Source organism: Microsporum canis, genomic scaffold (assembly GCF_000151145.1).
Source record: "Microsporum canis CBS 113480 supercont1.3 genomic scaffold, whole genome shotgun sequence".
NCBI classification, from domain to species: domain Eukaryota; kingdom Fungi; phylum Ascomycota; class Eurotiomycetes; order Onygenales; family Arthrodermataceae; genus Microsporum; species Microsporum canis.
The window spans coordinates 2,076,028-2,103,085 of record NW_003299167.1 but is presented as its reverse complement, the minus strand read 5'-3'; the positions used below and the strand labels follow the sequence as shown (position 1 = coordinate 2,103,085).

Sequence of the window (27,058 nt, the reverse complement as noted above, 5' to 3'; positions counted from 1 at the left end):
CGAACGCTGGAACCCATGCTGCTTGTTCGAGAAGTATCAAGGTTCGCTGGCCTCGACCTGAAACCGGGCGCTAAAATTTGCTTGACTTTTGTGTCCATCCAGGCCGTGTGAAGTTTGTAATCCATAGAAGATCCCAATGATGATGTCCTTGCTGTTCGACTAATAGCGTTTGGAATCATGTTCGTGTGTCTGTTCGAACCAACCAACCACTCCACCATATAGAATGCCTGCTGGTGATTCGGCTACCCGCAGAGATTACGCATGCCCCCGATATATTTGACTTTGGCCATCTCTGCCCTCGCTTGTCAACTGTGCAGTTAAGGTTGGCTGAAGAACTGCATACTATGTAATATGCCCTGCCTATCCCCTTACCCCGGACTTTCTAGCACTGACAGACCAAAACGCCCCTGGCGTCGTAGGTAGATCTCTCCAGGCCCTGCGACCACGCAGTCAAGCGTCGACCCCGGGGCTGTCGGTTGTCGTGCCTCTCTATATGGGAATAGTGAGGACAACATGAGAGGGTTCAACAGGCTGTTTGTTGGTAAGCAGGAATGTGCAACGTTCGTCTGTTCGAGATAAACTGTTCAGGGGGAGCAAACCTCAATATTATACATATATAACACCCTGAATATCAACGTAAAAGGAGATGGGAAGCCGAAAGGGCAAGGGTATCCCATGTCTGTCCTCGACTGTGCCCTTCCTAACCGCCCTGAACGGATCCAGACGGTTGCTTTGCGAGATACGCTCCTTTGGATATATGTCAAACCTGCCGATGATTTCTTAGTCCGCTGCTTAATGGCGATATCCATGTCCACTCACGCTGGTCCTAGGATTATCTCGACTTTCTCTCGCCTTTCTGGTCGTATTACTCTTCTTTTCTTTTTCTTCCATCTCAAAGCTGGTAAACGCCATTTGCTCATGGACTAGGGGTTAAGATATATGGGCTTTGTTGGATGGCGAACTCTGACCCTGGCTCTGCTGGCCCTGGTAAGATACGTAAACATAGCTTTAAAAAAAAGAAAAACCTGCGGCAGCATGGGTTTCACAGTCACTCTCTATGATTCGAAGGTGAAAGAGAAGAGAAAAGAAAAAAAGAAAACAGGGTGAAAAAGTAAATTGAAGTTGGAGCTCTCTAACTATGTATATAAAGAAGCTCCCGCGGCCACGGCCATTCTTTCTATAACATTCTAACTGGTAATAATATAGCAATTTCTGCAAGAACACACGCTCCCATACATTTTTTCTCTCTTTAATCTTTCCCAGCGTCTCGACGTCCATACAGAACATCATGGTTGTCAGCAAGTCTCTCCTGAGCGCCCTTGCTCTCGCCAGCATCGCTGCCGCTGAAACCGTCAACGTCAACGTCGGTCAGGGCGGCCTCAAGTTCGTGCCTGACAACATCAAGGCCAAAGCTGGAGACCAGGTCGTCTTTCACTTTGTCGACGGCCACCACGATGTGACCTTGGGCAGATACGACAGCCCATGCATGCCAGCTGAAGGTCAAGGCATCTTCTCCGGCGTTGTTGACACCGTTGAGAAGGGCAAGGGCGTCACTTTCACCGTCTCAATCGAAGACGACAAGACCAAATGGATCTACTGCTCGGTCGCTAAGCACTGCCAGAACGGAATGAGTCTTGTCATCAATGAGCCGTAAGTCAAATCACATACCTGGGGAAGAAAATTGGATGAGAAAATGGGTAGGAAACCCTGAAAAGAAAAGCAGTAAGCTGACATACGGGGTAAACAGACACTCTGGAGATAACCAGAATGACTACAAGGACAGAGCCAAGGTAGTTGCCAAGAGTGGTACACCAACCCAAGTACAGGGAGGTATCCTCTCTGGCGACGGTGGCTCATCCTCGTCCTCCTCTGCCCCTACTCAGACCACCACCTCTAGCTCCGGCTCTAGCTCCGGCTCTAGCTCCAGCACCGACTCCAGCACCAGCACCACTGATGGCGGCCCAGATGCAACTCTCATCCCCAGTGGTAGCATTCCCAGTGGTACCCAATCAGGCTCTACCTCTGCCACCGGTACTGCTGGCCAGACTGGCTCTCCAACCGCCTCTCCCGGTTCCGCTGCTGGCCTCAAGGGAAGTGCCACCCTTGCTGGTTTGGTCGCCCTTGGTGCTTGGGCTGGACTCCTATAAGCCGCACATGAAACGATGATTCCCCCATTCTTGTATATTGAACTCGATCTCTTTTTCGATTGTTGCCCATGACATCTTTCGTTTTCATTTCGATAATATCCTTTCTTTCCCCCCCCCCCTTTTTTTTTGTCCTTGACGGCCAAAGAAACAAACGGAAGTAATTAGAGTGCAATAAAATAGTTTGGTTTTGTCTGTCCCTGGGTCAGGAAAGGATGGCATCATCAGTTCGTTCCCTCTGGTTGCGGCTGTCGTTGACTCATAGAATTTCAGGAGAAGGCTCCCAACGCAGGAGACACAACAGCTTTGCCCTCGTTTCTGGTCCTATAGAGGATAACTATCTGCGTAGATCATTTCTGTCATCCTTGATAGACGTGAACAGGGCAAAAACGGTCACAGACCGTCATTGATGGCTGGATACAAACAGTAAACACAGAATCGTACGTTTGTATCTCGCCACCATAACCCAACCGGTACATGGTTCAAGTGAGAATGTAAACCCAGCACAAGTTCCACCAGCAAACCTATCCCTCTGACTGTCTGTAGCTAGAAGAGAAGATATGCCTCTATTGCCAAATCCCGCATACCGTTTCGAGATACTCCAAACTAAGCTATTTCAAGCTTTTTGCAGCTACCATTGCTTGAAATGTAACTCCACAAGGATCGCAAGACTTCATCTCTATTGGCCTGGAAAGATCCGGTATAGAGGGAAAGTTCAACGGCAAATTCCTCATTCCAATTCATGAAAAAGGGTTCCGGGAGATCCGCAAAAAGCACATTGTTGCGCATGGAATCTCTCCTTCCTGTTTACTATCTGACCTAGGAAGGAGGGCGCCATGTTCAAGTAGTTGGTTGTAGTCGTAGGGGAAGATAAGTCTCGTTTTGTAGAACGTCCAAACATCCAATACAGCATAACGAGTAGAGGAGGTGTACCTATGGGCATTACTTGGTCTTTTTTTCAGGAGAATGAAGCACTCCCCTTAGCCCTCCTGGCGGCAAAACCTTGGGGGGAGAGATAATCAACGACGTCAGAGCCCCTGGGGAGTCAACGGTTTTGACGCCACTTCATCCAGCGTCGTCTTATTGACTGTCTATAAAAGCTGCCAAAAAGCTCTGCTTGACTTGCGTTGACATTTATCTCTTCAACTTATCCAAGGCTGCACTTTCTGGTTACCTATCATCGACAATCTCAGATAGCTCCTGCCATCCAAAAGCAAAGACACACCCTCCAATATGTCCCCACCATCAATGTTCAGAGGACACTTGGTCTGGGTCAACACGCACAACCTCGCTAGGTATCTTGTTGGCTATTTTTCGCCGGCAGTCCCAAGCCATATCACGACCGAGGTCCTGGATGGCCTTAGGCCAAACCCAGCACCAGGCCACAGTTGCCACAACTGCAAGCATCTCCGGCCCTATCAGGAGATCTTAGACAGGGGAGGTTGGAGGGCAGTATCGGCTGCTCCCGCCCCCGTCCCAGCTCCAGTTATAGTTCCAGCTCCAGCTATAGTTCCAGTTCCAGCTCCAGTCCTGGCTCCAGCCTCAATCCCGGCTCCAGCTATAGTTCCAGCTCCAACTCCAGCTTCTGCCTCACACCATAATTCCTTTCCTATCTCTGTTCCGGCTACAGCCTCCACCCTTGCTCCAAATCCGGCTCCTGCTTCCGGTCAGCAGATATTTGATCAAGGGACCTTTGATCAGGGTACTTTTGACAATGCCATCCTTCCCACTTTGCCTCCAACGTGGGCTCCTACTCCTGGCTCTGACCAGGAAACCTTCAATCGGGGTGCCTTAGATAGTGTCGCCCTTCCCAATTTGCCTTCCACTTGGGCTCCGGCTCCTGCATATGATCGGGAGATATTCAACCAGGACATCTTTAATCAAGGTACATTTGATCAGAACGCCTTTGACGGCCTCACCCTTCCCAATATGCCTTCCACTTGGGCTACTGCTCCTGTCTCTGATCAGGAGACCTATGATCAGAGCATTTTCGACCCGGCCGCATTTGACGGCGTCGGTCTTCCCGATTTGCCCTCCGCTCCTAGCGCTCCTGCTCCTATCTCTGAACAGGAGACTTTTGATCAGAACATTTTTGACGACGTTGTTTTTCCCGATCTGCCTTCCACTCCGGCTGCGGCTACGGCTCCTGTCTCTGATCCGGATACTTTTGATCAAAGTATCGTTGATCAGAGGATATTTGGCGACGTTGTTCTTCCCGATCTACTTTCCACTCCGGCTGCAGTTACGGCTCCTGACTCGGATCAAGAGATTTTAGATCAGGGCAACGCTGACGGAGTTGCTCATCCCACTTTGCCTTCCACTCCGGCTGCGGCTACGGCTCCTAACTCAGATCAGGAGATCTTAGATCAGGGTAACGCTGACGGAGTTGCTCATCCCACTTTGCCTTCCGCTCCGGATACGGATCTGCCTTCTGCGCCTGCATCTGATCCTGCTGCTGCTCCTACTTCTGATACTAACCCTGCCTCGCGTCAGAACGTTTCGATGAAGGCAGCAATGATCAAGACACATTAAATCAGGGTACCTTTGGCAGCGACCGCTTTGCCCTCTATCTCCTTCGAACCTAGTTTCGGCTCCTAATTCCGCCCGTGATTATATGCGTGATTCGGTCAATATCCCCCTAATCCGCGTTCTCGTCCACTTCACTTAGGCCGTGCCCCTTAAATGCCTTTTTTGCTTCTGCCCCCGCCCCAGAGCCAAAGAAAAGACTGAAACACAGGCTCAGACCTCCATCCCCGTGAGTGAACTGTTGTTATACGAAGGGCTAGGAAAGGGGGAATCCTCCATAAGATAACGTCACCGGGGGCACATTGCTAGAAGATGGGAGATGAAACGACCACCAACATAGAAAGGAAGTGGGAGAAAGCATAGTCTCAACGAATTCATAGTGGGTATATTCTCATCTTCCCTTTTTACTTCAATGGTCAAACCTAAGCTAATGGGCGGCCGGATCAGAGAAATGCGCAGCATCTTCCCCCTGCTTCCATTAACGGGAAAAGCACCCCCCCTCAAAAAGATCCTGCCTTTGGTCAGGATGCTGGCATGATTCCATCCTTTATATCTACCAGCTCTTCGTGCATGACGCAAGTTCCATGCCCATGTTGGCATTCGCAGCAATCAGCCGACCCAACCGTGGTTTGGTTAGCCCGGGACACCAGTTCCAAGGCCAAATTAACTGGAAATCCGAAATCCGGTGCTTATTCACTCTCTAATCACGATACTGACGCCATAATGAGTGTGTGGCTTTCAGTATGGCCTCCGGACATGCTATAGTGCAGACTTGAAACACATCCCTAAGAGCCAAAAATTGAGGTAGAGGCAGTATAGGGCGGCATCTCGGTATCAATCATCCACCAGGATATCTTTTTCTCGTTTTTAACTGAAAAGTGGTTCCGTTTTTGATCTCCTTTGATTTGGTGTTTTGTGTGAAGTTGATATTTGGTTGGTGGGCACAACTTTTCGGTTCCGGGAAATTCGGATCTTCCATCGTCTTTTTTCCGTTTATTTTAACAATTTGTTTTATATTAAAAAAAGTATTTATTGAACCAGCAATATAAAATTGATAAATTTTTCATTTTCCGTGCGCTCGTTATTTATCTGCTTCTTTTAATCGTTGAAATAAGCCGACTTACAGCATGGAAACAAGGATTTGCTACTAACATCAACTCAGAATCAAAGTCGAACAGCAGGAGGAATCTGGGAGACAGGAAATCCCAGCTACCGGAAATCGGCATCTGGAAGATATTTCGTCACCCAGAGTGACGGCTGGGAGAAACCATGGCTCAACTGCACATTGCACATCAGCTTCTCGAACGAGCGCATTCACCAGAGACTGCAGACCAGCTATTCTCAGAGAAGGTCAAACACAGACCTCTCTTCTTACGTCCTACGTCGCCTACTCCATCCGACAACCGGTCACGGCGCCGGCTGCAGCGTATACGGAAGAAAGAGTACTTTTTACGCAAGCAGAAGCCAAAACCGCTTTCAGCACGCGAGAAGCGGACGCTCGGAGTCCATAAGCTGCCTAAAGAAGAGATGAAATATGAAATTTTCAAGGGCTTAAATCAGCTGTGGGTTGAGTATATGTGGCAGGTTCTTGACCTTGTTCCACGGTTGAGTCCAAATCCAGCTGGAAAACCAACAGGCACCGAAAGGACTGACCGAATAACTGCTGCGAGCCACGGAAGCAAGCTGGCCAGTGCAGATTTCCATGGCGCAGATATTCAGGTTGTACGCAGTCGGTGTGTAAGTCGTGTTGGAGTGAAAGGAATTATCGTCAGAGACTCGAAGTTTGCATTTGTGCTGATTACAGATAAGAATGAGGTGAAAAGTATGGTTCTGTTTTCCCTAATACGATGTTGCTTGAGAATTAATATCTTTTTTCTCATTTTGGCTAACATTAGTTTACTCTGCTACAGCCATCCCAAAGGAACATACAGTGTTCAGGTTTGAGATACCTCTCCCCCGGGATTCTGATCCTGAAGCTGGACAGAAAGAAGCGATTGGGCAGGCTTCTACTCTACCTAAAGGCCTGGAACTAGAGCTTGAGAAGAGAAATCTCATTTTCGAATTACATGGGAATCAGTTTGAAAACCGTGCTCCAGAACGAGCTAACAAGAAATTCAAGTGGAAGAATTTGGACTATCTCTGAGATAGATTCTCAAAGAGCGACGATATTGTTAAGTTTTGTGTGAAGGAGCAGGTGTTACCACTTAATCAAAATTTTATCAGGTGATAGTGAAGACAGAAAAGTCCTATCGTGAAATCCAGAGCAAGAATGGGCTGTCATTTGGACGCCATCGAGCTCTCCAAAGCTAATTTTCAACCACGGTACGTCCCATAAACGGAACATCTGATAAAAGGAAAAAGAGTCTAGTGGAAGAAAGGAAAGAGAGCTACAGGAACGAGATTATGGAAGAACTCTGGGAAACCCTGTGAAAACAGTAACTTCGTGTGTTTCTGGAGATGGGTTAATGGTCTATTGCTGGATATGTGTATTTTCTTAGCTATGAAGGCAGGCGGCCAGCCCCTAATACATAGTATGGAATAGGCTCTTGACAAACAAATGAAGTCGATATTTAATTGTATCCCATGTGATATTAACGAAAATAAGTGTTCGGTTGAGTAATACTACGGAGTACGCTTTCTAGATGTTATCCGGCGAAATGCCTTCGCTGTGTTATGCTCTTAATGAGCTAAGTTGTGAAGCTGACATGACGTGCGTTCTTCCAACTGCAACCGACCTCTGACTAAGGTTGTCGTCAAGCTCACGTCGAGAGAACGACTGTGGTATGTTGTCAATATAGACCCGGATAGAGCGCGCCTTCATTACATTCCGGCCCATTCGAGACTGAATGTTCTAACCGTCCGTTTGGGCCTTCCATCAACATCAGACTCTTCAGAACCTCCGACAAGATACCCTTTCTTCACGCCGGTTCCCAGGCGTCCCCCTGCAACTAGATCCATAAGATCAAATTCTTCATCCCATTCGATAGAGGACACTAGGAAATGAGAGTGAAACCTTAACGGGTCGCCAGGATAAGCCATATACTGGCAACCGAAACGAAGCCCAGGGGAGAGAAAGTATCCCTGTGAATGTAGGTGAGCAAATAGTGGGTAGGATGGAGGGGCTTCTGGGAGAAATGCAGGAACCGTGGGTGCTGTCCTGGGTAATAGTCCATGGGATGTAGCAGGAGTGACTTCTAATATATGTTCTCCAACGTCGAGGGAGACCCTGGACGCAGCAGCAACTTCTTCCACAGCAGGTTTCTTAGGAGGTGCGAATAGAAGCTCATCATAACTTTCGACCTCTGGCTCGGCGTGTGATGGAGTTTCTTCTTCTATTTCTGTTTTCTCGCTTCCAGCCTTTTTCTTGGACTTCTTTACCTCTTTGGCCTTTTGTTTTTTCAGCGCTACTTCTCGCCTTTCTGCCTTTTTGCCCGCTAAAAAAAGAGAAACCTGGCGTCCATTCTGGTTTAGTTCATTGAGATATTGCCGTTTATTTTCCTCGGACAAGTTTCTAACTCCCTGGGCATGAGCTTGAGTATCATCAATCACATAAGCCACTTCTTTCTCTACCAACAGTCTAGCTTCCTCAGGCATCAGCTCCAGTGGCAGGCCTAGGAATACATTTTGTTGTGGTACTTGTGGTAGAGTCCCTACCAGGACGCCGCAGATATGATGTTCTCGACGTAGATATGTTACTGCATCAATCGAGAATAGAAAATAGCGGCCTGATATCAAAGAGATTGGAATTGGAAGCTCTGGTTCTTCCCCTGTGGCCAGGCAAGATTTATTGTCCATACTACCTGCTGCCAGATGACCAGTTAGTTACTGAATTAAATGCAAGCGGTCTCCAATATAAAGAGCAAATGATATAGGCATTATCGAGTCATTTAAAAGAATACTTTTCTCAAACATTTATTCCCATTTTTGGGATTCAGGGGATTGACAGATTAAGTAATTAGAATAATCATGTGATAATGCAAAGTGAGAAGTAGAAATAAAACAATTATACACTTACCAAGTGGTTTTCATCCTCATTCGAGGGATTCCTGAATATTTCCATCTCTTCATGAAGAGGTTTTTTTGTGGAAGAAAAAAAAATACAATAAAAATGCTTATAGCTTCACGTGATGATATAAGTTTGTTAGTCATCATATAACTTCATACTGCTTATTTTTCCATGTAGAACAAGCTGCGTTGCCAGCAGCTTTACGAGTCGATTATATCGTTTAATGATGAATTTACTATCGCTACTAGGTCTAATTGGGCTATCACTGCTTCTACTTCTACTTGGTAAGTCTAGATACCCCCGATATTACCTGTTGCAGGATAGGTCTGACTCTCTTAATTAGCTCTCTGGACTATCCGCTTCTGCCTGAGAGCTGGATTTGGAAGCCGGGATGTCAATTTTCGATTAGATCCTCGGGACGGAGTATTTGATCGTAACTATCTACGGACGATGGCCGGCGGTGGACCAGCCTTGTCGGAGCAAATTGAGCTGGACGAGATGCTTAATGATTCCGTTATGTATGACCGGGATGACGGCCAAACGAGTTATAAACGGAGTTAGCAGCCCACTGCTTTTCCGGTATATAAGGCCTAGAATTCCAGGTCTGCCTTTTTAGGTCCGGACGTGGTATCATACTGCTGAGCGCCGTTGTCACCATCTATCGGAGGCAAGGAGAAGGGTTTTATCGCGAACTTCCTCCTGCTGAGTGTGAACGCCCAATCCTCGCCTACGTTTTTGTCCATGCCACCACCACGCTCATGCAGCACTGGAAGGCGATGTAACTTGAGCATCCCTTGCGGTGGCTCTTCCTGGTTGGTAGCTGCCCCAGAACTGGCTAAGGAGCTTGCATCGAGCGTGTGTGGGAACGGGGCAAGCTCGATGACTCCATCGGATAGCAACTCTATCCACCGGACCAGCCCCGAGGATCGTGGGTAAAGTGAAATCGGGAGAGTTACCATGGCGGTTAATTGATTCGAGTAGGTGGAGAGAAGGGCGCGGAGGTTGTGCATAAATTGAAGAACGTGTTGGGGTTGACTTGCTTGAGGTGTGTATAAGGCAGGCGAGAGTAGTGAAGGGATGATGAGTCTGTGGACGGTATTGGGAGGAGAGCCCTCGATCGCATCGGATAACTGTTTGGCTATGGATGAGTACGGCGAGTCCTGACTGGAGCTTGGCTTTGGGAGTGGTATGAAGTTCATGGACTCTATAGACGGATGGGTAAGGCGTTTTGTAAGGTCGAATGCATGGCAAAAGACAGCTGGCGCATTACTTTGGGAAGCCTGCTGGGAGTCGGGAGCAGAATCTGCAACTGGAACTATATAGCAATCAGTTCGTCTCAGTCATTTTCACAGCGTATTGCGTATGGATCGTTGAGTATATGTGTACCTCTGGAGCTCGCAATCCCAAGCCCGAACCCTCCCAGTCGCTCATATCTCCAAGCAATCTTCATCTTATCTTCCTTCGTCCTAGCAGAGCTGCTCTCTGAGGCTTCTGCAGTTCCGATCAGTCCGGGAAGAGTGGCGGCCCACTGTCTATCAAACCCCACGACGTGGACTCGATGCTCCTGGACAACGCCCTCCGCAGCATAGTATCTCACCAACGCGCCGGCAAAATCGGTCGTGCCGCTCTCTTCGACAAGTAGAGAGCTTCCAAGAGCCAATCCCGCATGGCCAGCCAGCAGATTATCCAGAGTAGCGGTGCCTGTCGACGTGGTTTGGCGGCCATCGATGGGGGAGGGGCGCAACCCGGGCATAGGTGCTTGTCGGACATGCTGTGCACCCGACGCATTAGTAGAAGGGTCGCGAGCTACACCGGAAGAGAGTCCTATATTTCTCTTTCGAAAGGACATTTCTATCAAGCTTCCTCTTTTTCGCTGTGGTATTTCTGAATAATTCTTCTTTTTCTCATCTCTCAAAATGTCTTTTCTCGTCATCTAAAAGCGGCCCCACATGAAAACCTAAAGCAGCGGCTTCTTTTTTTCAACTACAGCAAGCAAAAAGATTGAAATTCGATGAACTCGCCTTGAAAGATATCATAGATTCAATCGTCAGACGGAGGAAAAATCGGGAAGAAGAGAAGAAGTGAAAGGGAACTACATACTTTGAGCGCTCCAAAAATGTCAGATCCGATCCTGTTCGAAGACACCTTCAGCATCACCTCAATCAATGCTCAGAAATATGACCGTGTCTCGCGCATCAGTTGTACGTCTACGGACCATCTGATCACATTCACACTGGATGTGAACACGGAGATCTATCCATGCGCCCCCGGAGAGTCGTTGTCACTGGCTCTGGCATCGACGTTGTCCCTCGATGGCAAAGAAGAAGCAACTGGCGAAAGAGCTGCGTGGAGAGACGTAGGGATGGGAGAGAACACCCTCGCGAACGATTACGACTATGTCTGCTACGGGAAGGTCTATCGATTTGAGGAGAGCGGTACAGCGGGCAACATGTGAGTTTATCAAGGCTCTAGACGTTGATGGTCTTAGGTGCTAACTAGAGACTTGAAGGGCTGTCTTCGTTTCCTTTGGCGGTCTTTTGTTATATCTTGATGGCCCTTACAACAAGCTCAGTCCGCTCAAAATCGACTATGTCTATCTTCTTATGAAGAAATAGATCAAAAGGGTTGCGGACGACGTTTTACGTATACATGAGTGAAGCATAATAATAATAAAAAAACATTTCAAGGAAGACAAAAAATGCTGGTCTTAATGATTTCGGTCTGCTTTGCATTGCGCGCTGGCGTCTGAGTTAGAAGTGGGACGAAATGGTCAGCCCCAGAACATGATCTTTGAATATAATCAAAAAGGCTAACAGTTCAAACGAGATCTAGAAAGGAGAGAGGGAGGCCACTTGGTGAGAAGGATGCCTCCTACTATATAGATAGGTTAGGCAGTCGGGAATTCGTGCCGGCGATGTATCCTAGCGAGTATTTCTAGATAGTCTGTCTCGTTCTCCGGTGTGAGGAGTCCATGTCTGATAAAGAAATCTATGAGAACAATGGCGCAATTTGGTTTAAATTCGCCATTCGACAGTGCTTCCTTTACTTGATCGACGGTCCATAACCAAAAATCCTCTACTTCAGCATCGCACGGTTTGGGTATAACGCTAGGATCGAGTTGCAGATCGTAGACGTACTCGCACTCAGGCTGCAGCAACCCCGTTTCACCACCAGCTCTCTCATCTCGGACATAGGTATATGTTACACACCCACAGCACTTGGCATCTCGTCGTATGATGTCCTCCGGGAGAGATGCTTCTTCCATGGCTTCACGGACTAGGCTTTCAAACGGTTCTTCTCCTGTAGCAATCCCGCCGCCAACAGTATTGTCCAGCATCCCTGGGTATGTCTGCTTCGTCTTCGCTCGCCTTGGAACCCAGACTTGGATGCCATTCTGCTCGTCCTGGGTGTAAACCGTCATATGGACCCCATAGCTCAATATACCAAACAGAGTACTGCCTGCCCGTTCAACGCTGGCAACCAGTTCCTTCTGGGGTCCATATATAGGGTATAACTCGTTCCGCCAGCCCTTTAGAACCTCGACCTTCCCACTCTTTGCTGCGGTCTCGAGAGTCTGGGCTAAGAGAGCGCTTCGTTGAGGTTCTGTAGCGTCTTCAGGTGCAAGCAGTGTAACCGTCTGCTGTTCGCCGTCCACCTCCCAGAGATCCTGAGGCCAGGGAAACTTGTCCACTATGGAATTAAGAATAAGGCCAAAGGTTTCTTCGTAGCCAGATATCTTGAATGCGTGGTACTTTGCTCTGTATTTCTGGTAGGTGGCGGGGTTGTCGTGGTAGTATGGAAATCTAGCAGCGTCAGACTCGACCTTATTACTTATCAAAAGGACAAGTCTTACACGTCACACTCATTGACAAGATCTAGGTTGCTTTTCCCCATCCTGGCAGCTTTTAAGATGTTGTCTTTTATCTCTTCTCTTCTCTCCTCCTTCTACCAACATGGGAGACTGATAACTATGAGCACGTGACTAGTGATCTCATTGTGCATTTTCTTATCGATAAAAAAACATCCCAGTTGCTTTTTTTTTGTTTTGATCGTTCAGTTTCTTCCATCTTCGATGCAGAACGGCGTAGAGGAAAGCAAGCTGATGATGCCCCAAAGGGACAATATAACTAATACTTATACCCTGCAGCTCGCAGCTTGACTCAAGCCTGTGTTTGACTCTTTTTCTACCACTATTTTATAGATAATAACCATGTTTTCGGTCGTGCTACCAGGACGGCCGTGTCTCACAGAGGCCGTTCCTATACAACCGGACCCGAATACGCCTCCAACAAACTTTGCGTTCACGTTCCCAGCGGCACCCAAGTTCTCTCATATCGTTGTTTTCCTCTTACCGGGCGTCACTCTGCCTCCAGATGCCGCCGCTGCAGTATACATACAGTTCCCGAACCAACCTTCCACCACGGCCCTGGGCAATGGCCAGCAGCAACAGCCTGAATTCCGCTTCCTCGGAGCCATAGCCAACGAGAAGCCCTCAGCTATCTTTAAAGTCAACATTCCCGGTTCCCAGAGGCCGATGACGGAGGCAGAGCAGGAAAACGAGATGATGGACGAAGGGTCTGCTAATATAAATGCTGCTAACCCGAATTCTACCATCACATTGGGGATATCAATTGAGTCTACACAGGTCATCCGTGAGAAGCTAGCTACATTGCAGCAGCCACAGGTGCAGTCTTCGGGCATGGAGCTTGTAAAGAGGACAGGTCAGTCCGCTGTGTCTACCAAAGTGCTAGCGCAGAGGATTATAGGGAATGCGTTCAATTTCCTTGCTAGCTTTGCTGCTTCGGATCCTCGAGCACAGGGGGAAGAGGTCGTTCCGCTGAAGAGTTTCAGGGATTGGTGGGCCAAATTTGAGAGAAGGATAGAGGCCGACCCAGGGTTTTTAGAAAGAGAAGGAAGTTGACTTACTGCATGTTTCTTGGGGTAGAGACTACGGCCATGCTGCAATGGCTATATATCTGAGAGGGGAAGCAGATATTGACACTATATTTTCTGCCGAGTGACGCCCTGTCAATCCCCCGCTGCTAGATGGCCAGGGATGTTTTGATTGTCTAGCAGATTGGAAGCCCTGTTTCCTTCATTTGGGGGAACGCCATGATACTTATATAAAAACTAATGCAGCGAGACTTTGACTACAATGCATTAATTATACCACGTCAGTCGGGCAGTAAACCATTTTGCATCTATTGTTCTACCTGTTCATAAACATATATACGTCATAATCTCATTTACTTATATAGGAAAGGGAAAATCATCAGTCCTCGGCCAGGAACTTCAAAAAGGCTTCTCCGATAAGAACACCATCTTGCTTGTCGTTGATGACCTTCATGGCGGCCTCGAAGACCTCCGGAGGGTAGTTTGCCTTTCTAGTCTGCATAATCTCCATGACGATATCTCTATCGAACTCTGGATGGCCCTGGACGGAGAAGAGTCTGCGAGGGCGATACATGCCTTGGATGGCGCACTTGGGCGAAGAACCGAGCGAGACGGTATTGGGTGGGAGATCAAACACGATATCACGGTGCATTTCCATGATGCTCTATTTATACTCGTCAGCTCTTATCCGTTAATAGCGGGTGAAACAATCTTGACGCACCAGGTTCTCCACGCCAAATATCTCCTTGCCCTCCTTAGATAGGGTGAGAGGGTTCACAGAGGCCTCCCACCCTACATCGCTGCGGCCAACCTTGACGCCCAGCGCTCGTCCGAGGATCTGATGGCCGAAGCACACTCCGATCACCCTAACGCGGTCTTGGGCCAGGACAGTTGCAGTGAACCCGACCAGCTTGTTAATCCAAGGCGTAGTCGTATCAAAGGCATCGAATTCTACCAACGCGTATCAGTTGGAGTCCAGGAAGCAAAAAGGAACAGGTGAAACTCACTCGATCCAGTGATTAGTACAGCATCGATGTCCTCCAGGGCTGGATAGACGTCGCCTTTTACGATGTCATATTCAGAGATGTCCAGTCCGACTTCAGGGTCGACGATGCTAGGCTGGTTCAGTGACTCTGCAGACTGTCGCAGCAGCGCCTTAAAAACCCCTCCAAACCGCCCGTACTTGGCCTCGGTTTGGGGCAGCGGATGGTCGCACTCAAGAATTGCAAGGCGTATTGGGCGTCTCATCTTTGTCTTCTTCTTCTTCTCTTCTTCTCTTCTTCTCTTCCGCTCTTCTCTTGCTCTAAAGGGTTTGACTTGTCTTTTGTGTCTTGACTTGGTATCTTTTAAAGTGATGGCGTCCTTTTAGTCTTCCGGGGAAAGGCGGAGATAACGCCGCATCTTCAACTCCACCCACACTTGTACACACACACAACATACACAGCACACACAGCATACACAGCACACACAGCGTATGCAGCAGTTGGAGCAGCCAAAGGAGTCTCCTGTCTCATCTCCAGGTTAAAGATAAAGATTATTTCTCTTTAACGTCTGCCGGCGTGATCAACAGGGGCAAGAAGACCGATATCAACTCTATCAACGCCTCCAAAAGAAACCGTCAAACATTACGTTGTACTATTACCACCGCGGCAACGCATCCTGGTCCTGCTTGAAATCGTCTCGAGAAGCAGGAGTGCATACAGTAAAGATGATTCGCTTCTCGAATTGCTTCCAGCTCAGAAGTCTCAGCCAGATCCCTTTATAGGCTCCACACCCTGGCAAGCGAGCAATTAGCGTCTTCGTAACAATAATCCTGGAGGTGAAGATTTCACCGTCTTGTGTTACGAGGGGCCGTTTCGGCAAGGCTTCATTAATCGACATATAAAGAGCCTGCTCTGGAACATGTTTGGGAGTGCTTGTGTGAGATTTGACACTGCTGACTGCAAGTTGTGGTCAACATTTGAGGAATGGCTATAGCACGCGATGTCGATGAGGAGACACCTCTTCTTCATCCAAAACTGGACGATGAGGGACCAGGCTTTGACATTTTGGCCCCAGTCCAGTCCATCGTCAGCGTAGAAGGAATCGAGCCCACCGTTCCGGCCATTATACCTGAAAACGACCACGGCAACGAAGATGGCACATCCAGCCACAGGACAGACGCGCATCCTCACTTCATCAGCGTTTCCGCAACGGAGTTCTGGGCCGTGTTTTCTGGCATCATGTTCTCGTGGCTCCTGGCCAACTTCGACTCAACTTTGATGGCCTCCATCCATCCCGCCATCACTTCGCATTTTCACGCTGCCAATTCTGCATCATGGCTTTCCACCGTCTTCTTGCTAACTTCTACTGCATTTCAGCCGGTGTTCGGCCGCATCTCAGACGTCTTTGGTAGGCGGCCGGTTTACATGTTCGCTGTCATCACTTTCCTGCTCACTACGGCGTGGTGTGCTACTGCTGAGAGCATTGGCAGCTTCATAGCCGCCCGAGCCGCCTGTGGTCTAGGGGCTGGAGGTGTGATTTCAGTTGGGATGATCATCAGCTCTGATCTTGTCCGTATAGAGTACAGGGGGATGTATCAGTCATATCTAAATATATGTAATGGCATCGGCTCGTCACTGGGAGTGGCTTGCGGTGGCTACATAGCGGACACGCTCGGATGGAGGGCTGCATTTGGCATACAACTGCCATTCATCTTCGTTTACGCTATAATATCATACTTCACCATCCCCTCTCCCTTGGGTCCAGAGCTAGCTCGGAATGAAGGCTGGACGCTATCACAGGCAATCAAAACCCTCGACATCAAAGGCTCGTGTCTGCTCGTGTCCGGAGTCTCAGCTCTGTTGCTGACGCTGAACCTCGGAGGAAACATTCTACCATGGTCTCATCCGGTCGTCATCTCGTCTCTTGTAGCATTCCTCATCTGCGTGATCCCCTTCCTAGTGATCGAGGCAAGTACCCAGCGACCTGTCATGCCGCTGAAGCTCCTATCCACATTTCCTCAGGCAAACCTGATATTCTCAAACTTTTTCGGAACAATGATCATCAATACCATCCTGTTCAACGTGCCCTTGTTCTTCCAGGCGGTGAAGATGGAGTCTCTAACCAGCTCTGGGCTCAGGATTCTTGCGTCTTCTCTGGCCATCATGGTGGCCAGCGGCTCCACCGGGTTCTTCATTACCTGGAGCAGAAAACTAAAGCCCACGCTTCTGTTAGGATTTAGCTGCTTTATCATTGGATGTGTGGCTACTAGCTGCCTGACTAGAAATACTCCGGGTTGGGTGGCCATGCTTGCTCTGATCCCTTCCAGCCTGGGCCAGGGATTTGCATTCCCAACGACACTAATATCAACGCTTTCTGTCAGCCCCCAGGCTGAACAAGCCGTGACCACCACTACTCTTGGTCTGTTCCGCAGCCTGGGGTCGGTCTTTGGCGTTGCGGTCAGTAGCTGGACGCTGCAAAACTCTCTTCTGTTCTTTCTCAAGCAAATGGTTACTGGCGACGATAGACAAGCCATCATCACACGGGTTCGCGAGTCTATTACAGAAATACACCGATTGGACCCAATCCATCAAAGTCAAGGTACGTTGAAGCGGTTGCCTTGATGTTACTCTGGACACTTTTTCCACTTTTTCAGCCCTGCTAACCATCATCCCGACTATAGTCATACAAGCATACGAACAAGGTCTCCGTCTAACATTCATCGTCGGCATCATATGGTCCTGGGTTGCCTTGTTCCTCGTCCTGCCCGTTAAGCTGGCGCGTTTAGGCCAGAAGTCATGATGCCTATCATGTCAATAAACTATTTCGACATGTCACAGAAGCGTTTTCTGGGGAACGCCCTTTTTAGGCCGTGTGTAAGTGCGTACGCACGGCATCACCACTTTCATGGTTCCCTTTTCAGCCATCCCACCTACTAAAAATAATCAGCGACTTGCCATAGAATATATGATATATGACCAGTCCGGACAATGAGTGCAAAAAAGTACGGAGTATCTCTACATTACCTAAACCTACAGCCCGTTTTCGATCAATTTGCCGTCGCCAGTAGCACAGGAAACCAGGCCAGGAAAAAGGAAAGACGGGATGGCCAAGCTGCGGTCTTGTCCTCCGCCAGGCCAGATGCAAATATGATCTCTGAATCGTATATTCATCTTCGTTCCTAATGCACGGCATGCAAAATGTTTAAATCTCTTCATCGAGATTTTCATAAATAATTGAAATATCAGAAAGTTTGGTTCCCAAGAACCGCAACGCTGGGTTTAGATATATAATTAACAGTTATATGGGGGGGAGGCGTCAAGTAGATTATCAGCTAGTTACTTATTGCACATACATAGTACGTACTATGCAGTATCTATATAACTATTAGCTATGGCAAAGGGGTGAGCCTTGTCTATAATTCAGGCACTTTATAGTAAATAAGTCGCTAGTTGGTGATAAAACGATTTTTTTCCTTTTCTTCTTTTCTCCAGCATCAACAACCAAGAAAAAAACTCCCTCCAATGGACGCTGTCGGAGCTATAGGATCCCTCTAGAACTACCAGTAAGCCCTTGCTCGAGTACGGTGCATGTGTGTGCGTGTAAATATATGTTAACCAGCAGGTCTGATGTGCTAGATACGAGGCCGACCAAGCAGCGACCTTGTCTACCAAGAAGCCGTCCGACGCAGGAGCTGCAAGTACGACATCCAGGGAAAAAAAAAAAAAAACTAAGCCCTATGGGCCGCCCTTGAGCTGACCAGTCATCATTGAGCTGGATTGCAATCCTTCCACGGCCAGTTGCGACCGTCTTTTCTTCTCCTGAACTTCCGGACTGAGGGAGAAATGCGATAAGTGCTTGACGGTGTTCGAACGAACGGGGAGAAATCCATTAATCGCAACTCTCCCTCCGCCTCTTCTCCTCTTCCCGCCGCCCTCGTCGCCTGGTCGATTCAAAAAACAACAAGGGAGAGCAATAATCGGCATCGCTGGATACTGGAACTTCTCATATGAGGCCAAGATACCCATGGCATCCGGTGTTGGACCGCAATTGATGCAGGAAAACGAATTCGATGCTTCCCTAGCTCTGTCCTCCTCGAATCCTGTACCTTCGCTGGCCGAAAGTAGTGAGATTAGAGGCAGTTATCAGCTTCTACCTACTGCGCAGGGGTCCGGTCAGGCAGCTGAGCAGCCGAAGAGCACTGGGAAGAAAGATGCGGGTGGAGGAGATGAGGTTTCTGCGACTGCGACAGCCACCGCCAGCGGCAGCAGCCCGACTGCAGCAAAGGGGACGACGGCTTCAAAACCAAAACGAGTGAGGACGGGATGCTTAACCTGTAGGGAACGGCATCTCAAGTGTGACGAGGCCGTTCCACGATGTCTCAATTGCCAGAAGTCCGATAGGAAATGCAAGCGTGGAGTGAGGCTTAATTTCATCGATACACAGGTTGCTGCACCGCCATACGCTGCGCCGTCCCCCCAGACATGGCAGGTCAACTTTCGAGACGAGTCGAGGGAGATAGCTTCAGAGTACTTGGGAGGATCTGAGAGGTATCGTCCGATCAGAAACGAAGAGTTCACAAAACAACCACCGGGATTCGGGTTTGCAAATATGATGGGATTTCCAATGTCCTCCCATCAGAACTTGGCCAATGCGCCGACCTTACTGACCTTTCCTGAAGCCCCGTCTGCTGAAGGGTATGAATCTATGTTTCAAACCACTCAGCAGCCGTCCTCTTCTAACCATGTAGTTCAAGATCAGCCTGTACCACAGCCACCCGTGCTCACTCTAGCACCACCGAGGGATCCAAGGCCGTGTCTGAATACCCCGGAAGAAGTACTCCTCATGCAAGTATTTGTGGAAGAGGTTGGCCTATGGATGGATTCAATGGATGCTATGAAACACGTACGTATCTAGACAGAGCATTTCTGTCCCTTATCTTTGTCCCTCTCTCAGTTAAGGATCATCTACTTACGCTATGTAGTTCACTCGTATAATACCGTTTTATGCCCTTGGGGAGCCAATGCTCTTGAATGCCCTCCTAGCATGCGGTGCTCGCCATTTGCATCTTGTAAATGCTACCTACAAAGAGGAGAAAGCGCTATATTACTACAACTCCGCCACCCAGGACCTGCTCGGATATCTTCAAAATCCTAATCGCGACTCTGCTCTATCTGCCGCCACTGCTGTGGTCCTCAACGTCTACGAGGTCATGTCTACAAAGGCCACACAGCGTATGAACCATATAGCCGGCGCCCGAGCTCTCATAAAGGAGTGCCATTGGGATGGTAGATCATCCGGAGTCGGCGGTGCATGCTTTTGGCTAAACGTCGGCATGGAGCTGCTAAGCTGTCTTCATTACAATTGGAAGCTAGCCTGGGACCCAGACACATGGGGTGTAGATATGAATATGGTGCCAGCCAATACAAACATGGTCGGAAATGAGGAATTATGGACCCACAGGATAGTATATATCTGCGCAAAAGTCGCAAACTATCGAGCAACAGCCCCTCAGCCCTTGCTGCACGAGAGACCGAGCCACGATGTTGATATTAACCGGCAAAGCGAGGAGTGGAATAGAATGAAAGGCTGGTGTGATGAGTGGGAGAGATGTATTCCTCGGTCGATGCGGCCCCTTGGATACCTACAGTCATGGCAGTCCAAGACAAAGTCAGCTTTCCCTGAAGTTTGGTAAGCTCCCCGAGCAAATAAGGAACATATATTTACTTTACGTGGTAACCCACATATACTGACAAGTGTTAGGTTGATAAAACGATCTTCTGTGGTCGCTCGATTATTCTATCATACCGCCTGTCTTCTCCTGGCAAAAACGCATCCCACTGAATCCCAGTTTAGCGAGGCGATGCTAACAACCCAGCAGAGTCACGCTCATGATATTTGCGGCATTGTGGCACATGTCAAGGACAGGTTTGTGTTTTACCTACCTACTCGTTCGTTGAGTTCTCTTTGGATACAGTGCTGACCGCATCTCTTAGGGGAGTCGCTAGTGTTTCTATTCGCTGTCTTGTTATTGCAGCCGAATGCCTTGTTAACAGAGCCTCCCAGGAACAAGTACTAGAGATCATGGATAAAATTCTCAAAGAGACAGGCTGGAAGATCGGGGCTCTTCAGCAAGATCTCATGCAGAAATGGGGGTGGAATATTAAAACTGAACAAAGCCAGACGATGCCGCAGGACCAACACCAACAGCAGCATCAACATCAACATCCACATCAACAGCAACAGCCTATGATGTCCCCAATCCCCACAACCTCGACAGCCACAGCATCTATGAACCTGAATCCTTCATTGCTACCTCCCGAAGTGGGACTTGCTCCTCCTCCAAGGCCCACTATTCCCCAGGGGATTGTTAACCCGATGATGGCTGCCGCTGATTTCAATGCAGCCAACCACCCATATCAAAACCACTATGTTGCACCACAAAACAGTCCCCAAGGTAATTATCAATATGGTCAGTATTGATTCTTTTCATCTGGTGGCAAATTGAATAGAAGTCTTCTACCATTTGAATACGAGGCATTGGCGCATGGTTTTCGACGGCAGGGAGCTATTGATTTAATTTTTTTCTCGGCATTGTTTAATTTCCGGTCATCTATTGCTTCTGGCGTTTTGATGGGCTAAAAATCTACAGATTTAATGTTCTTCCTGTATTGTTGACTGGTGGGATGAGCCTATGGGTTTTATATGATGTTAGATAGCAATGGGTATGGAAGAGGACCGGGTCTAGGCATATTAGTATTGTTTTGAATACTTAAACGGCAGGCGAAATGCATATACATATGGAGCATCACAGGCTTTTCCTTTTTCTCTCCGTAAGGTTGATTTATTCTTTGGTTGCTAAACTGCATTTTGGTATCTAAAGATTTTAGGCCAAGAACAAATTTCTCCCACAACTAAAAACCGCGTTTCATCGTAGTTGTCTTAACCATACTGCAGATAATAGCTTATTATACCCAGGAAAGAATATCTACTTTCGATCGGAATACCTCTTCTCTACCCATAATTGAGGGAATATGGCAGCGCAGGAGCCATATAAGCAAAGCTCTTCGGAGCCAGGTCAAAAACTTCCTCCTGCTACACCTGTATATGTTCTTAGAGGACATACAAACCCGATACACACCCTCAATTTCTATTGCCGCAACTCGAGACTCATCTCTGGAGATGCTGACGGATGGGTTGTCGTATGGGATATCACGAGTAAACGGGCGATTGCAACATGGAAAGCTCATGAAGGGTCCATCTTGAACGTTACAGGAGTCGAAGTTGCGCTAGAAACAGGCATGGAGAAGAGAATATTTACGTGAGTTTACTCTAGATACTCAGTGTATTATACGAACTATTCTAACCCTTTTAACAAGACATGGAAGAGACCATAAACTCTGCGTCTGGAGATTGAATGAGAAGGATGAAGCGGTGGTAGGAAACATCTTGCCCGTGGACATACAAAGTGACACCCAAGAGAGAGGCAAACCATGGCTGCTACATTCCCTCTCAGTTAATGCTTTGAACTTTTGTGGGTTCACGTACTGCTTTCTCCCGTCGAAGGAGATCCAGCCTGGGGATGCAGCCAAATCCGGTGTACAAATAACCTCATCCCCGCCTCAGATGCTTCTGGCAGTCCCAAATGCTTTGAATACTGGAGGCCTCGATATCTTTCACCTGCCATCCGAAAGACGGTTATGTGTCATCTCGCCAGACAACAAAGTCAACACCGGTATGGTGATGGCCCTAGAAATGTTCATACCATCTCAAGGAGAAGAGATTTATATCATATCTGGCTACGAGGACGGAAGTGCCATGGTTCATGCCTGTCGAGGCCCGATCGACCGTCTACTCGCCGCGGAACAGGGAAGCCCCGACTCTCCATGGAACTGGGAGCTATTATATACAAACCGTTCACACTCGCAGCCGGTTCTTTCCCTTGATATATCACCCTCTCTGGAGAGAGAATATTTCATTACTTCATCTGCTGATGCAATGATCGTTAAACATCCGATTCCAAGGTTACAACCCGCCCTAGAACCCGACGTTACCGACGTAGGAGGTGGAGTCGAATCGACGCATTTCAAATTAGTGAATACCAAACATTCTGGACAACAGGGGCTGAGAATCCGGGCAGATAATAAAATTTTCGCTACCGCAGGGTGGGATAATAGAATCCGGGTATACGGCTGCAAGTCAATGAAAGAACTGGCAGTTTTGAAATGGCACAAAGAAGGATGCTACTCTATTGCGTTTGCTAAGGTTGACATCGAATCCAGCGGTACCAGGGACGATGTTATAGATGTCGATTCAACCCAGGAAGCTAAGAGTACTGCACTTACGTTGAAGAATGAACCTCGTTCGCTTGCGGAAATTAAGCAAAGGAGAAGCATCAAAGCACAGTTAACGCATTGGATTGCAGCAGGTTCAAAAGATGGAAAAATTTCGCTATGGGATATATACTGATTGACTCATACCCACCGTTCAATCATGAGTGAAAGAAAAATAAAAAAAATCGCCCACTGCGCCTATTTTTAAGCAATGTTGAACTCGTTAGCTGCCGCCATGTGCTCTCTCATCTTCTTCCGCATCTTATCGGCTGCACTATCATTCTTGGGGCCAGAATCATTCTTCTTATCCCCGGAATCTATTGCCCTATTTGCTTTGAACGCCTTTTTCGTTTCTTCCTTGCCGGTTCGGAGGCCAGGAACGTTGATTTTCGTTGGCCGATCTCGTAATCCGAACCCTTTCGCCAAATGGCCTAGATGGAGGTCCTTTATGTTGAAGTATTCCCTCTCGCTGGCAACATGAGTAGCGTAGGCTCGAATGTGGGATTGGAAAGCCCGACGTGCCATTTCTAGGATGGTAGGGTTGTCTAGTGTCCAACGTTCTATATCTAGTTGGAATTCCGTGGCTGCTTCTTCCCATCCCTGGCCTACCGAGCCGTTATTCCGACCAAATCCTCTCTTCAAAATTTCGTTTTCGTCACTGCGCGTTACGGCCTTGCCATTATCATCGCGATACCCGCGTTTTAGAACATTGATATATCCTTCTTCACTTCCAGGGAGGAGGAAGATTAAAGCACGACCATCACGACCTAATCGAGCTGTACGTCCGATACGATGAAGATGATCGTCGGCAGAAAATGCTGGGTCATATTCAATAACAAAGTCAACATTTGGTAGATCAAGACCACGAGACGCAACATCTGTACAGATTAGCACAGAGGTATCCTTTTGTTTGGCGAATGCGGAGAGCGTGGCGGTTCGAACATGTTGGGGAAGGGAGCCATGGAGCTTATGCAGTACTACCAAATTTGTCGGATTTGATAGCGTTGGAGATTCGGCTACTGTTCCCTGTATAGACGAGTTAGTGGTAGGCGCCTTTTCGGCATCTGAGTCTTCTCCCTTTTCACCATCATCAGCTGTCGTGGCCTTGTTGGATTTCCTACTGAAAACCTCGAAATGATAGTCTACCGAATCTGCGCATGAAACAAAAACAATAGCCTTCATAACAGTTCCCTTGCGTGCAAATGTGCTTTTGAGGAGGGCTGTCAAGGTGACAAGCCGTAGCTTTGATGCAACGATTGCGAACGATTGCTTGAGTTGAGCTGGTGCTGAGAATTCCAAGGCCTTCTGCGCATCTCCAGATTCAGAAGAGCCATCCTCTATTTCATCTGCCGGGTCTGCCTGTATGTGTACTGCATCCTTCAAACTCATCTCACCCAAACGCTGCACGTTCATCTTCAACGTAGCAGAACATAATACTGTTAATCTCCTGGGCGGAAGGTTTGTAATCTTGGACGTTGGCCTCCTTTTCGAGTCCAACTTTTTAATAATGCCTTGAATCTCTTCTTCAAAACCCAATTCCATCAACCTGTCACCTTCATCTAGAACTAGCCACCTCACAAGGCCCACGTCAAGAACTTGGGTATTATCCAAATGATCCGCAAGCCGTCCGGGAGTCGCAACAAGGATATTCAGCCCTTTCCTCAGCCTGGCTTTTTCTGATTTTTTCTTCTCTCCACCGATAACTGTGCCGGCCACCAGCCAATGAGCACAGTTCAATAATCCATCGAGTACCACAGATATCTGCTTGCAAAGCTCCCGAGTTGGCGCGAGGATGATTGCAAATAATCCCGAGTCTCTGTGAATTGGAGTGGTTGCCCCCTTTCCTCCCTCTGTATTTTTAGGACCGGACAAGTTCATTAGCCGCTGTACCAAGGGTAGGAGATATGCAAGCGTCTTTCCAGAGCCAGTCTCTGCCTGTATGAACCCATCACAGTTTTCCTTTAATAGCTGGGTAATCGAGCTTTTTTGAATCGCGGTAGGGTTCTTCAGCTTCAATTTAGTCAATAGATGCGCCGCAAGCTCTGGTGATAGGCCGAGAGAGGTAAATGTATCAATTCCATCGATGAGAGGTGCATTGGATGCCTTGGGAGCTTCAGCGTCGTCTTGCACCGTAGACGTATCCGCCATAGAAACAGTCGTAGGAACGGGATTGTACGAGAATAGCGACGAGATGACTTGTCTTTGCGGGCCGGTAGCATATTTGCTGCCAGAATTATTGGAAACCCCAGTTATGGTAGCGGTACTCGGTTGAAAATCCCCATTGTTCAACCTCTGCCGCTTCGGTGGACGATTGGAGGCGCCTCCATGGTCTCTTTCTCCTCGTCTTGTGCCCTGGCTGCCGTTTTCTGCGGTATATGGCTGCTTTGATTTCTTGTGTCGGTGGTCCGCAATTTTTTTGGCGACGAGGCGGTCCTTCCACTTCCCGCCTTTAAATTTCTGCTGCGAGCTGATAATCCCGTCTCCAACGTCAAAGTTCATAAGCATGCCATCGTCCGCCATGATGAAGAGCAAACCAGACGGTTGTTCGCCGTTTATCTCTCTCTCTTTTTGCTCTCTGTTCTTGGAGATCGAAGATTTTATGGTTTTGTAGCAAAAAAAGTAAAAGAAAAAAAGTTCCTCGACCCTAGCGTTGAGCCCTAAGTTCCGCATGCGGCGGCAGGTAGATATAAAGAGCTTCAAGTATATGTGATGACTATATATTAACACTCTAATGATAGCTATCAGTACATCCAGGTCTCTTTCCTGTTATTATGGCAAGATATTCACAGAATATGGGAACTTAGGATCTATGGTATATAGTTATCTAGACCAGACGAAAGCAGACATCAGGACGAAGGCTGTAAGATTATATTATCAATCAGCCTCACAGGAACCTTTCCTCCTCCAAGTCCACAGTCTTCTCCTTCTTGCGGCTCTTCCAGAGGATACATCTTCACGGCACCACTTAGGACGGCACCCTTCGACTCGTCAACATGCTCCAGCTCCTCCAGTGAGTCTGGGTCTGCAAGAGAGATGTAGTCCACCTCGAACTTTGCACGCTTAGCCGCAGGAAGTTGTTCCTGTCCTGCCAAAGTAGAATTCGCCAGGGAATTCGCAGCTTCGAGTATATCCTTTCGCGATTTCTTTCCGGATAGATAGACGGCTTCAGCCTCTCTTAGGGCGCGAGATAAGACCAGGCCAACATTTCGTCGCCTGGAGCCGAGGTATGCGTTGCGGGAGCTCATTGCAAGGCCCTCCGGTTCCCTCGTTGTAGGGCCAACCTTGACTTCGGTATCGATATGGAAGTCCCTCACCATGCGTTTTATAATGATAGATTGCTGTATATCCTTCTGGCCAAAGTAGACCCGGTCGGGCGTTAGCATGTTGAAGAGTTTGGTGCACACGGTAGCAACACCACGAAAGAACACAGGCCTGGAACGCCCCTCAAGCTTGTTCGCGAGCGGCGTTATCGTCACGAAGCTTCCGTCTCCGTTTAACTCGGAGGTGGGGGGTAGTGTAGGGTACACTACTTTGGTCGTAGGAGCAAAAATTGCAGTTATACGGCCGTGTCCAGACGCTGGCTTGTTTTCGAATTCCGTGTTCAAGGCATCTAGCTTCTCCAAGTCTTCATTCCACGTTCGAGGGTAGCTGTCCAAGTCCTCGTTTACACCAAACTGGGTCGGGTTCACGTATATGCTGACAACGACATCAGTGTTTTCTTGGGCGGCCTGGCGAACTAGGGACATATGGCCATCGTGCAAGGCACCCATTGTAGGCACAAAGCCCACAGTTCGACCAGAAATGAGGAGGTCTCTCCTATATTTCCGGAGTGGCGGCACATCCCTAAATACTGCGATTGTTGACTGGGACAGGCATCGACGATGGCTAGCAAGCCTTGCGGGTAGTACTAACGATGAATATGTTAGGTACATGATATAATATGCTAAAGAGGGACACCCAATGGCTCACTGGAGACTCTTCTAGTCCACATCGTTTGAACTAAATAGCCGGCTTGATACTCTAATATAAAGAATAAAGAGTCATCTGGGAAGAGAAAAAAAAAAGGACGGCGCGCGATGCCAGACTGTCTCGACTCTACATCCTAGGTCGACGTGAAGAGTTTTTCGCTCCGCTGACCCTCAAGACAGCAGCTAATCGTGATGTCTTCTTCGGCG

The 27,058-nt window shown here is 48.2% G+C and overlaps 14 protein-coding genes across 14 annotated transcripts; 8 read left to right on the top strand and 6 right to left on the bottom strand.

Moving 5' to 3' along the window:
• Positions 1 to 1,288: 1,288 nt before the first annotated feature.
• On the top strand, positions 1,289 to 2,147 carry MCYG_03637 (conserved hypothetical protein; the record flags this gene model as incomplete). The annotated part of the gene is made up of 2 exons (XM_002848085.1): positions 1,289 to 1,650; positions 1,748 to 2,147. 2 exons carry the CDS (start codon positions 1,289 to 1,291, stop codon positions 2,145 to 2,147), a joined length of 762 nt encoding a protein of 253 aa, XP_002848131.1.
• A 1,230-nt stretch (positions 2,148 to 3,377) lies between these two features.
• MCYG_03636 (uncharacterized protein) lies at positions 3,378 to 4,676 on the top strand (the record flags this gene model as incomplete). The annotated part of the gene is made up of 1 exon (XM_002848084.1): positions 3,378 to 4,676. One exon carries the CDS (start codon positions 3,378 to 3,380, stop codon positions 4,674 to 4,676), a length of 1,299 nt encoding a protein of 432 aa, XP_002848130.1.
• A 1,263-nt stretch (positions 4,677 to 5,939) lies between these two features.
• On the top strand, positions 5,940 to 6,813 carry MCYG_03635 (ribonuclease P protein subunit p29; the record flags this gene model as incomplete). The annotated part of the gene is made up of 2 exons (XM_002848083.1): positions 5,940 to 6,492; positions 6,581 to 6,813. 2 exons carry the CDS (start codon positions 5,940 to 5,942, stop codon positions 6,811 to 6,813), a joined length of 786 nt encoding a protein of 261 aa, XP_002848129.1.
• A 662-nt stretch (positions 6,814 to 7,475) lies between these two features.
• On the bottom strand, positions 7,476 to 8,465 carry MCYG_03634 (tRNA-splicing endonuclease subunit SEN34; the record flags this gene model as incomplete). Its single annotated transcript, XM_002848082.1, has 1 exon — positions 7,476 to 8,465. The coding sequence occupies one exon, from the start codon at positions 8,463 to 8,465 to the stop codon at positions 7,491 to 7,493; it is 975 nt and encodes a 324-aa protein (XP_002848128.1).
• An 801-nt stretch (positions 8,466 to 9,266) lies between these two features.
• MCYG_03633 (paxneb superfamily protein) lies at positions 9,267 to 10,525 on the bottom strand (the record flags this gene model as incomplete). The annotated part of the gene is made up of 2 exons (XM_002848081.1): positions 9,267 to 9,991; positions 10,063 to 10,525. The coding sequence occupies 2 exons, from the start codon at positions 10,523 to 10,525 to the stop codon at positions 9,267 to 9,269; spliced, it is 1,188 nt and encodes a 395-aa protein (XP_002848127.1).
• Positions 10,526 to 10,792: 267 nt separating this feature from the next.
• On the top strand, positions 10,793 to 11,291 carry MCYG_03632 (DNA-directed RNA polymerase I; the record flags this gene model as incomplete). Its single annotated transcript, XM_002848080.1, has 2 exons — positions 10,793 to 11,127; positions 11,186 to 11,291. The coding sequence occupies 2 exons, from the start codon at positions 10,793 to 10,795 to the stop codon at positions 11,289 to 11,291; spliced, it is 441 nt and encodes a 146-aa protein (XP_002848126.1).
• A 272-nt stretch (positions 11,292 to 11,563) lies between these two features.
• MCYG_03631 (thiamine pyrophosphokinase) lies at positions 11,564 to 12,570 on the bottom strand (the record flags this gene model as incomplete). Its single annotated transcript, XM_002848079.1, has 2 exons — positions 11,564 to 12,479; positions 12,530 to 12,570. 2 exons carry the CDS (start codon positions 12,568 to 12,570, stop codon positions 11,564 to 11,566), a joined length of 957 nt encoding a protein of 318 aa, XP_002848125.1.
• A 316-nt stretch (positions 12,571 to 12,886) lies between these two features.
• On the top strand, positions 12,887 to 13,597 carry MCYG_03630 (DUF775 domain-containing protein; the record flags this gene model as incomplete). Its single annotated transcript, XM_002848078.1, has 1 exon — positions 12,887 to 13,597. The coding sequence occupies one exon, from the start codon at positions 12,887 to 12,889 to the stop codon at positions 13,595 to 13,597; it is 711 nt and encodes a 236-aa protein (XP_002848124.1).
• Positions 13,598 to 13,948: 351 nt separating this feature from the next.
• On the bottom strand, positions 13,949 to 15,083 carry MCYG_03629 (GMP synthase; the record flags this gene model as incomplete). The annotated part of the gene is made up of 4 exons (XM_002848077.1): positions 13,949 to 14,233; positions 14,291 to 14,520; positions 14,577 to 14,784; positions 15,039 to 15,083. 4 exons carry the CDS (start codon positions 15,081 to 15,083, stop codon positions 13,949 to 13,951), a joined length of 768 nt encoding a protein of 255 aa, XP_002848123.1.
• Positions 15,084 to 15,536: 453 nt separating this feature from the next.
• MCYG_03628 (multidrug resistance protein fnx1) lies at positions 15,537 to 17,352 on the top strand (the record flags this gene model as incomplete). Its single annotated transcript, XM_002848076.1, has 2 exons — positions 15,537 to 17,151; positions 17,234 to 17,352. 2 exons carry the CDS (start codon positions 15,537 to 15,539, stop codon positions 17,350 to 17,352), a joined length of 1,734 nt encoding a protein of 577 aa, XP_002848122.1.
• A 1,224-nt stretch (positions 17,353 to 18,576) lies between these two features.
• Positions 18,577 to 21,033, top strand: MCYG_03627 (C6 zinc finger domain-containing protein; the record flags this gene model as incomplete). Its single annotated transcript, XM_002848075.1, has 5 exons — positions 18,577 to 18,864; positions 18,997 to 19,455; positions 19,535 to 20,241; positions 20,314 to 20,478; positions 20,547 to 21,033. 5 exons carry the CDS (start codon positions 18,577 to 18,579, stop codon positions 21,031 to 21,033), a joined length of 2,106 nt encoding a protein of 701 aa, XP_002848121.1.
• Positions 21,034 to 21,584: 551 nt separating this feature from the next.
• Positions 21,585 to 23,019, top strand: MCYG_03626 (WD repeat protein; the record flags this gene model as incomplete). The annotated part of the gene is made up of 2 exons (XM_002848074.1): positions 21,585 to 21,871; positions 21,930 to 23,019. The coding sequence occupies 2 exons, from the start codon at positions 21,585 to 21,587 to the stop codon at positions 23,017 to 23,019; spliced, it is 1,377 nt and encodes a 458-aa protein (XP_002848120.1).
• A 68-nt stretch (positions 23,020 to 23,087) lies between these two features.
• On the bottom strand, positions 23,088 to 25,403 carry MCYG_03625 (ATP-dependent RNA helicase DBP7; the record flags this gene model as incomplete). Its single annotated transcript, XM_002848073.1, has 1 exon — positions 23,088 to 25,403. One exon carries the CDS (start codon positions 25,401 to 25,403, stop codon positions 23,088 to 23,090), a length of 2,316 nt encoding a protein of 771 aa, XP_002848119.1.
• A 326-nt stretch (positions 25,404 to 25,729) lies between these two features.
• MCYG_03624 (pantothenate synthetase) lies at positions 25,730 to 26,874 on the bottom strand (the record flags this gene model as incomplete). Its single annotated transcript, XM_002848072.1, has 2 exons — positions 25,730 to 26,790; positions 26,853 to 26,874. The coding sequence occupies 2 exons, from the start codon at positions 26,872 to 26,874 to the stop codon at positions 25,730 to 25,732; spliced, it is 1,083 nt and encodes a 360-aa protein (XP_002848118.1).
• Positions 26,875 to 27,058: the final 184 nt, after the last annotated feature.